The 14,420-nt window shown below is 44.4% G+C and overlaps 1 protein-coding gene across 9 annotated transcripts in view; it reads right to left on the bottom strand.

The window, feature by feature from the left end:
- The window catches only part of CCDC158 (coiled-coil domain containing 158), a 48,934-nt gene that overhangs the window by 7,094 nt on the left and 27,420 nt on the right, over nucleotides 1-14,420 (bottom strand). For 7 of the 9 annotated variants that reach the window (XM_083756251.1, XM_083756253.1, XM_083756257.1 and 4 more), the window contains 10 exons: nucleotides 13,871-14,353; nucleotides 12,088-12,277; nucleotides 9,456-9,614; nucleotides 7,626-7,738; nucleotides 6,752-6,910; nucleotides 5,688-5,780; nucleotides 4,373-4,489; nucleotides 3,211-3,377; nucleotides 2,021-2,074; nucleotides 511-570 (listed from right to left, as the gene is read on the bottom strand). In XM_083756251.1, coding sequence (XP_083612377.1) covers nucleotides 511-570; nucleotides 2,021-2,074; nucleotides 3,211-3,377; nucleotides 4,373-4,489; nucleotides 5,688-5,780; nucleotides 6,752-6,910; nucleotides 7,626-7,738; nucleotides 9,456-9,614; nucleotides 12,088-12,277; nucleotides 13,871-14,353 — 1,595 coding nt within the window. The remainder of the gene's footprint in view (nucleotides 1-510; nucleotides 571-2,020; nucleotides 2,075-3,210; nucleotides 3,378-4,372; nucleotides 4,490-5,687; nucleotides 5,781-6,751; nucleotides 6,911-7,625; nucleotides 7,739-9,455; nucleotides 9,615-12,087; nucleotides 12,278-13,870; nucleotides 14,354-14,420) is intronic. The other 2 variants (XM_083756252.1, XM_083756259.1) reach the window with 1 other exon arrangement.

Below are 14,420 nucleotides of genomic sequence, written 5' to 3'. Positions count from 1 at the left end.
ATATGTTGCAGTGTGTAAAATGGACCAAATGAGTGTACAGTGAAACACACTCTTATTTATTTATTGAACTGCAGTGGAATATTTTTACCTCTAGCTACACTCAGACCTGCAACTGCTGCTGCTGCTGTTGGCAACAGCAAGCTAATATGCTACAGGAGTTGTGTGTGATCCTCAGGGGCTGCTGTAGAATTTGTTGGGTCTGGTTCAAGGCAAGCAGAGAGGCAGGAGACTTCTGGAAGACCAGCCTGGGTTTCCTGAGCTCTGATAAGGTGCCCCAAAGCATAATGTTTTAACATAAAACTGCCAGGACTACACACACACACACACACACACACACACACACACAGATATACATACACACATTTACGGAAACTATGCTAAGAGGATGCTGCCACTGTCTCAGTGGTGAGATTGTCTCTCCCCCCCTAAAACATTTCTCCTTTGTGTAAAAAGGGAGGAGTGACAAATTTGTCATGTCAGAGGACCCAAACCGAAGGCATCATTTCTCACCTGCTGAAGCTATCTTGCCCCATGCTGACATCGGAAGGCAGGTCCCGGACTGCAGTTTCCCTGTGTTGAGAGACAAGGGTCTCATTAAAGTGAGAAGTGATGATGCTCGGGCACAAAGCAATACTTGAGCCCCTCTGGAGAAACCCTCTGAGTGAAAAAGGAGAACAGTCTTTTAAAGGGGGAATAGAAATTAAAAATAAAATTAAGACTCCTCTGAGATGGCACCCACTATGCAGAGAAGGGTGACCAAGATGATCAAGGGTCTGGAAACTAAGACTTATGAGGAACGGTTGAAGGAGCTTGGGTATGTTTCGCTTGGAAATGAGGAGACAGAGAAGAGAGGAAAGCCATCTTCATATATCTCTGGGGCTGTCACACGGAAGAGTGAGCAAGCTTGTTTTCTCCTGCTGTGGAGGGGAGGACTCTGGAACCAATGTGTGGACTCGTAATCTGGTGAACCGGGTTCGCTTCCCCGCTCCTCCACATGCAGCTGCTGGGTGACCTTGGGTGCGCTTCCTCACACTTCTCTGAAGTCTCTCAGCCTCACTCACCTCACAGAGTGTTTGTTGTGGGTGAGAAAGGGAAAGGAGAATGTTAGCCGCTTTGAGACTCTTTCGGGTAGTGATAAAGCCAGATATCAAATCCAAACTCCTCCTCCTCCTCCTCCTCTTCTTCTTCTTCTTCAATGGCTTCAAGTTACAAGGAGATTCCAACTAAACACCAGGTAGAACTTTCTGACAGTAAGAGCTGTTCAACAGTGGAATGGTTTCCTTTGGGAGGTTGTGGACTCTCCTTCCTTGGAGGTTTTTAAACAGAGATTGGGTGGCCACCCGCCATTGATGCTTTAGCTGAGATTCTTGCATTGCCCGGGGTTGGACTAGATCACTCTGGGGGTCCCTTCCAACTCTACAATTCTATGCTTGTTTTTCTTAACCAGCGCTCTTCCTGAGCAAGTTGCTTGGGTAGCAGTGGTTCATAGGTAAAAGCATTGCTCAAAGAGGCACTGTTTCCTATCTGGCAGCTGCTCTAACCCACACTATAAGAAGAAGTGCTTCATTCTTACATGCTGGATGGAAGCTGCTGGAGAATCAGGGAAGTATTTTGTATTTTTTTTGCTTGGGCAATCCTCTTCCCTAAGGGAGCTGCTCAGCAGGCTGTAGTTTCCGGGCAAGTCCCACCCTGCCTCTAGGCCAGATGCTGATGTTGGCTCCTGCTGTGCTTGAGTCAGCTCAAGAAACACCTGTAACTGTGGCGCAAAGGCAAAAAGGCAAGCTGGAGGGAACTCCATCTGTTGGCTGTCCCTGGAACAGCTTTTTGAGCGGGCAAGTAACGCTCATAGATATACAGAAATCACAGACGTGACCAGTAGGCTTTCACAAAACTAAAGAGCAACTTGTACATTAAAAGAAATACAGAACTGTGACCAATGCATCCTCGCTCTTCTACCTGGCTGCACCACAGAAACTTTGATCTTCAAAGGAATTTCAGAGCCTTGGCTGAATTGGCTCACCTGCTGTAAGTTTCATGTGATCTCCTGCCAATGCAGTCTCTGCTTGCAAGGTCCCTGTGTGGGAGGAAAATACCGCATGAGAGGTGCTTGTTTAAATTCCTAATCTGCCCCCACCCTGGAGAGTAACAGAATGCTTTGAAACAAATAGGTAAGTATTGGGTTGCTAAGCCTTTGTCCAAAGGTGCTGCCTATCTATAATGTAGCACAGTGGGTTGGTGGGCAGATTTCAGGCCTGAAGGATCTACTTTGAGTTGTTGTTTTTACTAGAATCCTTAGATTCAGCAGCAGGGAGGAGGGGAAATTCAGTTCAGTTTACATTTAAAGCTGAAACCATCACATATGCAGGCTCCAAAACAATATGAGAACCAAAACACAGACATCCTTCGAAACTTGCACTTATTCGCTCTTATCCGAATGTTACAGCACAATTCTCTAACCAGTGTTTACAAAAAAACACGTATAATTTAAGGTGGGGTGAGAGTGATTTTGTTGCTGCTATTGTTAGTCAGAAATCCTTGTTGATCTACTGCAAATCACCCTGTGATCTCTCAGTAGATCCTGATCTACTTTCTGCCCTCCCTTGGTGTAATGTACTTAAAAGATTTTGTGGTGGTGATTAAGCCTCTCGGTGATTGGCTGAGCTGCCCTCCTGAACCCAGAAGGGAATCTGTGGGTGCTAGCGGTTCAAGCTGCTGAGATCATAGAAAGGGGCAAGGCTGGCTGAAGAGCCTAGGGAAAACAGGTGTTTGGAGGGGGCTAGAAATATGCAGGAGAAAGGAGAAGATCAGAGAGAGGAGCCTGAGAAGAATAAAAAGAAGAGGGGGGGAGAAGAGAAGAGGGAGAAATGAGAGGTGTACATGGAGCTACGTGGGTGAGGGAGTTCCATGTTCATTGGAAAGAACTAGCTCAATCTGAATTTCAAAGTTCACCTACTACATCAATCACCTTTCCCTCCTGCCTGCCGCAGGGCAAAACTAGAATCCAATTTGAAGCCTGTTAGTGGATTAACACAGCATGGGTGATGTAGCACTAAATCAGAGACCACAGTACTTGTTGCACATTGTATGAGCAGAAAGTCCCTTGCCTAAGAATCATTCCTTTCTGAAATGAGTCATTGTTTTCCAAACCCATGGAAATAAGATTTCACCCATTTCTGAAGGCATGTTCATCGTGTTTTTGTACATTCTTACAATAAATTGCTAGCGCCTTCCAGAATCGAATCGGGCTCGCTGTCACTTTCTCTTCTCGGGAGAATAGTAGAGGGGATCTCATCGATGGTACAACGCAATTCTTGGAGAAGTTGCTTTAAATCTCGTAACGGGTCGTCCTTGCCAGAGCAGCTGGCCCTGGATGGTATCTGAATGGAAATATGGATTTCAAATACTATGAAAACAGGCCTTCATTTTTCAGAAGCATAACGAAACACCCCCAAATATTCAATGTTATCCCACAGGAGGTAATGATGCCCACCTGGTCCAAATACTACGGATGTCTTCACTTTTTTTTTCCTTCAAAGAGGAGGGATGTTCCCTAAACTGCACTGCTGTATTAACCAAGTTACCGTACTTTTCTGTGTATAAGACAAGGTTTTTTTTTAAAAAAAGTTATGTCCAAAAATTGGTGGTCGTCTTATACACGGATAGTGCATAAGGTGGGACGTGGGATTGATTGCTGCCACGAGCCGGAGAACATCAGCGGCTATTGGACAATTTATTGGTGCCTGTGGCAAGGGCTGCAGATGATTGGCTGCCGCGGTGGCAATAGGGCAAAGGATTTGCACCTTTCGGGATGCATGCAAGTGTCAGCATCGGGCAGACAGGCGAGCGATTTTTGGCAATCTCAACAACTTTGTGCCCCCCCCCAAAGCTCAACAACTATGGGCAATCCTCCCCATTTTCTTAATTTTGAATCCCCCCAAATAGGAGGCGTCTTATACACAGAAAAATACGGTAATTTATGGAAGTTAAAGGTAAAGGTAAAGGGACCCCTAACCATTAGGTCCAGTCGTGGCCAACTCTGGGGTTGTGGCACTCATCTTGCTTTATTGGCCGAGGGAGCCGGCGTACAGCTTCCAGGTCATGTGGCCAGCATGACTAAGCCGCTTCTGGCGAATCGGAGCAATGCACGGAAACACTGTTTACCTTCCCGCTGGAGCGGTACCTGTTTATCTACTTGCTCTTTGATGTGCTTTCGAACTGCTAGGTTGGCAGGAGCAGGGACTGAGCAACGGGAGCTCACCCCGTGGCGGGGATTTGAACTGCCGACCTTCTGATCAGCAAGTCCTAGGCTCTGTGGTTTAACCCACAGCGCCACCTGTTGCTAAACCTGGCAGGGATATTTTGTGATACTTACAATGTGGCCAGCGAAGGCTTGGGATGCTGGTGCGCTAGAAGAGTGGGAATGAGGCAAGGATGAAAGGCGTGGCCTGACCGAAGAGGAGCCCAGCAGGTACCCCGGCCCTTGCAGCTCCTGTGGACGAAGGAGCATCTGAGTAAGCGGAATAAAAATTATGCTCATAGGGCTTCGGTTTCGGCAAAGAATCCAGAATGGAAGATTGCCAGAGAAACATTAGGCATGTGCCCACTTACAGAGTGCTCCCTAATCTATAATCTACAACAGCTGCCCAGCATAAATGATGGGCCAATTAACAGAAATATAAAATATGGGGACTAGGCTATTCAACAAACCCAGATGCCAACTCTTGTCAGACTATGAATCTCCATCCCTAACCTCATGTGCAATTCTCACCTACTCCCGAAGGTGCTTCTTACTGCAAACAGCACCTTTAGTGACAAATAACATCCTGCTCTCTCTCTCTCTCTCTATATATATATATGTGTGTGTGTGTGTGTGTGTGTGTGTGTGTGTGGTGTCTGCAGCATGTTAATCAGCACACTCTGAACTGGGACTCTGTAGTCACTTTTTCTTTAAAATAAAACGTGACCAGTTCAGGCACATTTTTAAGAAAGCATGTTTCAACCCAGTCTGTGCTTTCTCGCCGTATCTACACAGGAAGAACTATTATAAGAGCTAATAACATCAGCCATGCCATCAAAGGCTCATATACCTGCAAAGCGATAGATGCCACACTGGTTGAGAATAAACGGATACAGATCCGACATAAAAACTGTTGATATTCAGAAACCGGGAGGAGATTTGCCACTGCTTACCTGAAAGAAGCTTCCATTTTGAAATTGCTGGATCAGACTGATTCTATTCATTTAGGGCTCAGTCCAGAGTGGATTTATGCATAGGCAATGTTGCAGAAAGGCTTATACAAGTTTTAATTACGAGGCAAATTATGAGGCACCAGCTTTCATTAGTGGACTTAATAGCTCAGTTGGTAGAGCACAAGGCTCTTAATGTCAGGGTTGTGGGTTTAAGCTCCATGCATGGCAAAAAGATTCCTGAATTGTAGGGGTTGGTCCCTTCCAACTCTACGATTCTATGACTTTATGATTCTGAGGGAAATATGGGGTGCAGTCTGGAAACCACAAGCTGCCCCCGCCCCCAAAAGTATGCTTTGGGACAAAGTGTGCAATAATTCGCTGGTGTAGGCATGCATTAAGAATGTTTTGGGGTAAGAGATAAGCTTGGTTTCAAAAATTAAATTTAGTTGTAAAGGATATGCTCCCAGTGCAACTATTCAGTGAAGCTGAAGACTTACTTTCACATCTAAAGTGTGCTGAAGTTTGAAGCGCATCGCTTCTTGTTCCTGCCGCTGCATAATGCACTGACATTCTGCAAACTGCATAGAAGCCTGTGAGAGAAAATGGCGGAGATTATTCACCTTCATGAGGGAACTTTGTGTATTATCAGTAAAATTTGGGGCCCTTGAAGAGTTTTTCTTGGTAAACTCACACAAGCTTTTTTTAAAAAAAACAACAACAACAACAACCCCTAAAAGCCACTGGATGGTATTCAGCTAAGTTTTGCTCAGAGAGCAGACCCACTGAAATTATTGGCGCCAATGCTAATGGTCATTCATATCTGTCAGGGAATTGCCGCCGGCTCAGGGGCGAGTGGGGAAAAGGCGGATGGATTACAGAGAGCCCCCAAAGACTGTGGGAAGCAGCACTTCCTCAGCGGAGAAGAGTAATCATGCCTCCAGTGGAGAGGAGCTGCAGGGCTTGGAGGAGGCGAGGTGGCGCCAGGACAAAGAGCCTGGGCAAAGAGGGGAGAAGAGAGGTCCTCCGTTACCCACGCCCTCCTTGCGCAGTAGGCTTCCGCGCAGAGAGGGGAAGCACAGACTGGGCGTCAAGAAACTGCTGGGGAAGGTTTAAGAACTGCCCACTCTCAGATTGTGCCAGTGAATGAGCAAGCCATGGAATAGAGGCGCTCTGCATGGTGAAGGTTTTTTTGGCACCAATAACGAGGCTTTACAGCCGACCAGGGAGGCATTTGCCTGATTGCTCTCGAGCAACCCCCTGATATCCTTACAATTTCAATGGAGCGACTCTGAACAAAACTGAGTTGAATACCAGCCACAGTCCTGTTTGGGGGCTTGGTTGCTAGTATACTGAGTGGTACAAAAAAGGAAATAAATCCAAAGAAACCGAACATGTGATTTTAAAAAAAAAGCTTGGGATCAAAAGATGGTTACAAACTGGCATAAATACATGTGGAAGAAAATTAAAAAAATATGCCATCTAATAACAACTCTAAACAAACAGTATGTCTACTTATTATTATTATTATTATTAATATTATTATTATTATTATTATTATTACTTTATCCAGTGCTGCCTCCATGGTAGCAAGTTTTTCTCTCAACCGCTTATCCTGTGACTTAAGAACCTCCAGCTCTCCGGCCATTTTGTTGTTTAAAGAAGCCACACAGCTCAATTCCTGGCTTAACTTATTTCTCTCTTCTTTCAGATAATGTTTCTCCTAGATGGATAAGTTGAAAGAATAGAACATAATTTGAAGGAAAGGTAAACACAGCACTGCATTTTGATTTCAAAATCCTAATTTCTGATCATTATTTCCTGGAATTTAGTCAGATTGTGATTAAATGGACAATGACCCCACTTTTATGAGGTGACACATAGAAACTGATCAGAATTCTGTATCTGTAAACCAGCAGGTAGGTTAAATATTCTAGCTGGACATGATCATTGGTCCCAACTCAGAATGTGATAAAGCAAATGTACAGAGGGAAATCTTTAAAAATAAATAAATCAGTATTGAAATATACAACTTAACAAATTCAAAACCTCCCTGTAAAAGTTATCATAACAATGACATACTGTTCCATTTCAAATGCCCTTTCAGCTTGACTGATCTTCTGTCCTTTCTATTAGCCAAAGGAAGATATTTTGACTGAACTCTGCTAGCAAATGCTGCTTTATCACAAGTACCCTGAGGGCTCTTTTAATATACAAAAGGACCAACCCTAAGATAATGCTCAGTGGGATTTGTGAGCTTAGTTAAGTACATTTGATCCCCCCCCCCAGTAAGAATCTTTGCTTGTGCAAAATAAATATGTTCAAGGCAGATTTACACCGATAACACTCATTTTAGCATGGCTTTGGCATGTTATAATTTGGTCCAGCCATTCTGCTGGGACACATTTATCTAAATGATGTATCTTAGCAGTTTAGACCTTAGTTGCGTTGGTCATTGCTTCCTCCAGGAACTTAATCTTGCTCTGCAAAGCATCTATCTGTCCGCGCTTGGCTGTGATTTGCTTTTGCATCCCCATTGCAACTTTCATTGCTATAAAAGACAAGATTTCCAAAGCATTAGCGGCATCGTGTTTGACAGCAAAGTTTAAGAAACGCCTTGAGGGTAATATACTGAGCTTTTGGTAGAGGCAGGGCCTAAGGCTTCTTGTCCTGGGCAAAAATAACATTATTCTACTATGTCTCAAATGAGAGGAAGACAGTGTGCATAATTAAAGTATATTTATACTATAACAACTAATGATCTAACCCAACTGTTCTCAAATGGTAGACAGGACGCACAAATAGCTTGAAGGTGTTTAAGATTGAGAAGGCTGGCAGTAAGGAATGGCAGTGTAGAATGTAGGTCTAATTTTACTTAGCGTGTAATCTATATTCTGGGATTGGTCCATGGGCCCAAAACACACACACACACACACACACACACACACACACACACCACAATTCCATTACTGAGCTCTTAGGTAAACAGAAGCATCTACACTACAAATCTACCCCGAAACCTGGGAATTGTAGTTTGGTTAGAACACTAAGAATTCTTTGTTAAGAGATTTCTACCCCACCCTTTTCAGTTTTCTCTGGAGAGGGGGAAAGATGGTTAAAATGTGGGAAATGGATGGAGGATTAAATCTGTAGATGTAGATCCAAACCTCCTATCCCAAATATGTGGGAGAAATACAAAAAGAAAAGCTGGGTGAAGAATTTTCAGGAGATTAAAACACGTAAATTTTGCAGCTAATTAAAGCTTAAGAATAAGGCAATTACACCTTTTTATCCCTTCTATTTGTGGTCTGTTGACTTCTCTTCACCATCACTGCAGAGAATGAACCACATTTTTGTTTGGTTTGTTTGGTAAGATAAATGGAAAAGGGGTTTATGGTACTTACATTTCAATGCAAGCAACATATACAGCAAAGCAATGTGCAGAAAAATACTTATAATAGTTGGTAAAGGTAAAGGGACCCCTGACCATTAAGTCCAGTCATGGACGACTCTGCGGTTGCGTTGCTCATCTCGCTTTACTGGCCAAGGGAGCCGACGTTTGTCCGCAGACAGCTTCCAGGTCATGTGACCAGCTTGACTAAGTCACTTCTGGTGAACCAGAGCAGCACACGGAAATGCCGTTTACCTTCCCGCTGCAGCGGTACCTATTTATCTACTTGCACTATGACATGCTTTCGAATTGCTAGGTTGGCAGGAGCAGTTAGTTAGTAGTCTTAGCTAATACAGTTAACAGTTAGTAGTCTTAGCTAATACGGCTGAAACCAGGAGCCTTAGTCATTGATGTGTGATTATCTTGAAGGCATGGTGGAAAGAGTCTCCTCGCAGGCAGAAGGAAATATAAAGGATTGTCTCCTTTGTTATAGAGTTCCCACCCAGAGGAAACAAAGGAAGTGACCATGCACAGAGGATTCTCTCTAGGAAGATCAATAACTCTTTGTGTACTGGCCCTGTGCTTGTCTAGCTAAACATGCATTTGTGATTTTGACAGCAAACCCCACATGAGCTCTAAAGCCTAGTACATATATGCTCGTTCACAGTTTGGGAACCACTAATTTTGATCATCTCTAGCTGCAAGATTCATCAGTTTCATGGCTTTATAATAATCTACACTGAACACTCCGTTTTGATTAAGTGTTGTCCACAGCATTTTTCCTATCTGAAAATCTGTACTAGAAATATCAAATGACAAAACAAAACAGGTTTACAAATTCTGCCTGAAAGGTAACAAAATGAAATAACACTTCCACGATTACCGTGGCCATCAGATCCCTCCATAGTCTTTACAGTGGCCCTGGTTTGCTCCAGCTCAATCTGAGCGGACTTCAGTTGCACTCTCAGCTTGCCCACAGTGGTTTCCATCTCTTCGCTTTTATCTCGGTAGCTGCTCTTCATACTTTCCAGTTCATCTGCAGGGCACAAGAGTCACAATGAAGTCACAGCGTTGCGTATCTCCAAACACATGTGAACGAAACAACAACAACAAGAATAAGAATAATATTTTATTTATATCCTGCCCTCCCCAGCTGAAGCCGGGCTCAGAAATGAACACAACATACGTATCTCAGGGACCAGTTGGAGGAGCAGTATTTAAGGTTCTACATGGCAGCACCAAGTGTATGACAGAACTGGATCGAGGGTGGAATCAGAAATGGATCAGTCACAGAGCAAATTGTAAGTGAGAATCCAGGGCAGACAGGTAGGAAGCAAGGAGGGAGGAGGAAGCTTCTAAAGCATGTAACACAGAACTGGAAATCCTTAGGTTTAGGGACCAAATCATAGAATTGCAGAGTTGGAAGGGGCCGCGAGGGTCATCTAGTCCAACCTTCTGCGACACAGGAATATTTTGCCCAACATGGGGCTTGAACCCGCAACCCTGAGATTAAGAGTCTCATGCTCTACCAACTGAGCTATGGTCCTCAGGAATCTCTCAGGCTAGAGGATAACAAACATGTTTACACTCTGTGAATACACAAAGTAGGCATTGCTGTATAGAATCAGCTACAAAAACAGAGTCCCGTTTATACTGGAAATAAAATAGCTGCATCAAATGAAGGAGATAGTGAAGCTGACATACTTTGTATTTATCCCTTCCTATATTTTTGAAGGAAAATGTAACCAATTCACTTTGAATTATTTGATTGCAATGGTTCAGCAGCCACCAATTTTTAGAGGAACACGTGGAGTGTGTAAACTGAGCCTTCCACTGCAGGCCTCTACAGGTCTACCGTACTTAAAATTACCATATTTTTTGCTCTATAAGACTCACTTTTTCCCTCCTAAAAAGTAAGGGGAAATGTGTGTGCGTCTTATGGAGCGAATGCAGGCTGCGCAGCTATCCCAGAAGCCAGAACAGTGATCCCTCTTGCTGTTCTGGCTTCTGAGATTCAGAATATTTTTTTCTCTTGTTTTCCTCCTCCAAAAACTAGGTGCGTCTTATGGTCTGGTGCGTCTTATAGAGCGAAAAATACAGTAAATCCCACGGAATTCAATGGAGCTTACTTCCCAAGTAGCTAGGTAAATGCCGTGCAATCCTAAACATTTCCTAAGCAATCCTAAGAACCTTGCCCCAGAAAGGAAGATCTTTAACTGGGCTATTATTATTCAGAACTTCCTGGTTTAGTTTTTAAGTACAGATCTCTACTGGGGCCATTTCAGAGCAAGAAAAGTACTCCCAAGAGGGATGTGTGGATTGGAGAAATCAATTAAAAATGATGGTATCTGCAGAACTCCATGATTTATAAAAGAAATATAGATATCTTTCCCCTCCTCTTCCTGGTCTATAAAGTAAACTGAAAATAACACAGTATAACACAGAAGGGGAGTAGCCAGTGCAGGACCTCAAAACAGGGTATTACAGGTGTGTAGCAGGGCTGGTACAAATCTGGCTATGGGGCCAATGAATTTTAAGTTAATATATTCCCAGAGGGGAAAGATTCAGGCCTATTAACTGCATTAGCCTGGAGTTGGCACTGTCGAGAACCAGTGCCCCAAGACCTGGGACACCTCTGCCTCATTGTTTGTTCAGCAGAGCAGCGGAACTTTGACAGGCACGTGAATTCCAACAAGACACAGAATGCAGGAAAAGTCTTTAGTAGAGGTCTACTAAGGCATAAATCGTATCTTTTTCTTGCCAGATCCTTAGCAAGGCAAAATTTAGCTCATGTAGAGCAAATCCAGTTTCAGCAGGGGGGGGGAAATACACCACACAAAGGAAAAAACAGAATAGGAAAAACCACAAGGAAAAACAGAATAGCAGTAGGAGACAGAGAAAGAGAGTAACGGAGCACCCCAGGCAGGCAGTTGGTGTTTCTCAACCTGTGGGTCCCCAGATGTTGTTGGACTACAACTCCCATCATTCCTAGCCAGCATGACCAGTGGTCAGGGATGATGGGAGTTGTAGTCCAACAACATCTGGGGACCCTCAGGTTGAGAACCACTGGATAGTCTGTCTCCTTGAAGAAGATAGCACAATAGGAGAGCCACACCTGCACTTTCTCTGCCTTCGAGAAGGCAGGTCCTGTAGCACCTGAATCAACCAAGTCACTTCATTCCAAGCCACAAAAGACAAGACCCCCCTCCTGCATTCTTCTGTGAGCAACAGAGCTTCAGATGTGAATCTGCCACTCTGGTGTGGTCTGCAGCTGGAGTTTGGATGCAACAGGTGGAGGTGGTGGGGCTGTGCTGCTAACCTGACCTACCTCTGGCTGAGTCACTGCTACACACCGGAGAGGGGAGGGACGAGGCAGCAGAGAGATCAGGACGGTGCAAATGCACCGGCAGGGCCAATCCGGCCTTCCTGCTGGTGCGTACTGTTTGGTTGTGAAGGCAACCCAAAGAAAGATGAAGCAGGTGAACAATATCCTGTCTGGTGGTCCATACCTGCAAGCGTAGCGAGCTCAATGCGGCTGCTTTTTACTTCACTCATCAGCTCTTCTTTTTCCATGCTTACTTCTTTCAGTGCCCGGAGCCTCTCAGAGCTGGCGTTCATCAGTTTCACCTTCTCCAGCTCCATCTCGCTCAGCCTGGCCTCCAGCTCACGAACCTGGATGTCTTTCTTGTCCAGCAAAATCTAGATAAAGCAAGCTAATTTTCCTTTATGCTCCTTGACTAAACGTGCTAGCCCATTTGACCTTCACAGGGCTAGCCTAAATAAGGAGGAGGGGACACAACTTCTGCAAAACTTCCCTCCATAGCTGGTCACCCAGAAAGCAATTCTTACTTGCCACAAGTGACTAGAAAATGGTAATTTCTAAGCTTGAGAACAGAATGGGAAAAGACACACCACTTTGACAGCAGGGTGCTGATAGCACAGTCTTTGTCCGAAAGACAAGTTGCTCAAGACTGAGACGATAGATGAGAGTTAGAGTATTTGTACGGCCAGGGCTATACCCATGGGCCTACTGTATTACCTGACCACTGATGAGCTAGTAGTTGCAATAGCATCCTCAGGCCATCTGCAGTGATGGTGCCCAAGGGCAGCAGAGAGCTGGCCAGCAGTTCCTTCTGGAAAACTGTCACAGAATAAGCTGCTTGACTCTGGCTGCCTGGGCCCCTGATTCAAGACCCCCTCAATCCTTGCAGACAATGGATTCATCCAGATACACAACTATATTTTTAGATGATTGAAATGAGCAAAATCAGCTGTGGGAAGGGTCCTTTTGACCCATACACCAAAGGCAGCATTCGTCAACCTGCTGGGCCTTAAATGCTTTGCACTACAAGTGACATCTGCCCCAGCCACTACAGTGGTGTTGGCTGGGGCTGAAGAGAGTTGAGGCCTAAAACATTTGGAGGGTGCCATGTTAGTGAAGGCTGCACTAAAGACATTGAACAGTATGAAATATATGAAATATGCACTCTCTGCAAAACCAAATAAACAGAAATCTTATAAATCTCTGAAAGTCACAAAATATGCACTCTTGATGGATTCTCTTGAAAACAGAGAACCAAATAAAAATAAGTCTTATAAGTCTCTGAAAGTCTTTGTGGGTGATGCAAGTCTCTGAAAGAAGCAATGGGTCAGATTCTTATCTGGTGAAAACAAGCCGTAAAGCTTTGTTTTATGACGTCCAACACTGCCGAAGTGGTCCGCAAACAGATGTAGTGAACAGTGATTCCAGATATACCCACTGTTTCGTGGAATTCTTCTTCAGCACAGCAGAAGGATACAGAAATGCTTCATAAACCCATCTATATGGTAAATGGAATTGTATAGTTACATAACTTTATGACCACTGCTCCATAGCAATTGTTCTATGTTTTTAAGAGAATCCATCAAGAATGCATATTTGTGACTTTCAGAGATTTATAAGATTTCTGTTTATTTGGTTTTGCAGAGTGCATATTTCATATATTTCATACTGTTCAATGTTCTGTATAGATTATATAAAGAGTTTACACTGACATCGCATTGTTGTACTTGGTCATCGTGTTGCCTCGGATATTACTGATAATTGTTTGCAACACAGGGGTTTAATTGTTTGCACTAAAGACATGCCATACGAACTGTCTTCCCAGATCAATGTGCATTTAGTCAAGCATTCTGTTTAAAGCTAGCTCTTCTGGTCTAGTTTTCTGACTCAGAATTCCCATGACCAAAAGAAAAGCTTTATCTTTTTTTTAAAGTACCAACACTTCCCCCCACACAGCAAAACATGCACACCTTAAGCTCATGGAGTTCCATTTTCTTGTCGTTGACTTCTTTCGCGAGCTGGCATTTTTCCATCTCCATCGACCCAGCCGTCCGACTGTGCTGGCCCACGATCTGAGTCATATTCTCAACTTGCTTCCGTAGGATCTCGATCACCTTCTCCTTCTCCGCCACCTGCAGCCGCAGGGAGTCGCAATCCGAGCGCACGCTCCGCATGTGGTCGCTCTCGCTCTTCAGCACCTGGAGCTCCTGCAGCTTCCCGTCCACGCGCCCGCGCAGCTTCTGGATCTCCTCGTTGGTCGCCTCGATCACCCTCTCCTTCTCCTGCAGGCACGAGGTCAGCTCTGCCACGTGCTTCTCTGCTGCTTCCAAGCTCACCTTCTTCTCCGTCAGCTCCTCCACGACTTTGCGGAGCATCTCTTTGGTGGACTCTTGCTGGGAGGCCATGGACGCCATCCTCTCAATGCTTTCATTCTTTTCCTTAATTGCAGACATCTGGGGTGGGGGGACAAAGGTTCCATATGTTTTCATTGTATCAAGGGAGGTTATTACAATTTTGACT

Source organism: Podarcis gaigeae (assembly GCF_964106915.1).
Source record: "Podarcis gaigeae genome assembly, chromosome: 9".
Taxonomy (NCBI): domain Eukaryota; kingdom Metazoa; phylum Chordata; class Lepidosauria; order Squamata; family Lacertidae; genus Podarcis; species Podarcis gaigeae.
This window is presented reverse-complemented; position numbering and strand designations above follow the sequence as displayed.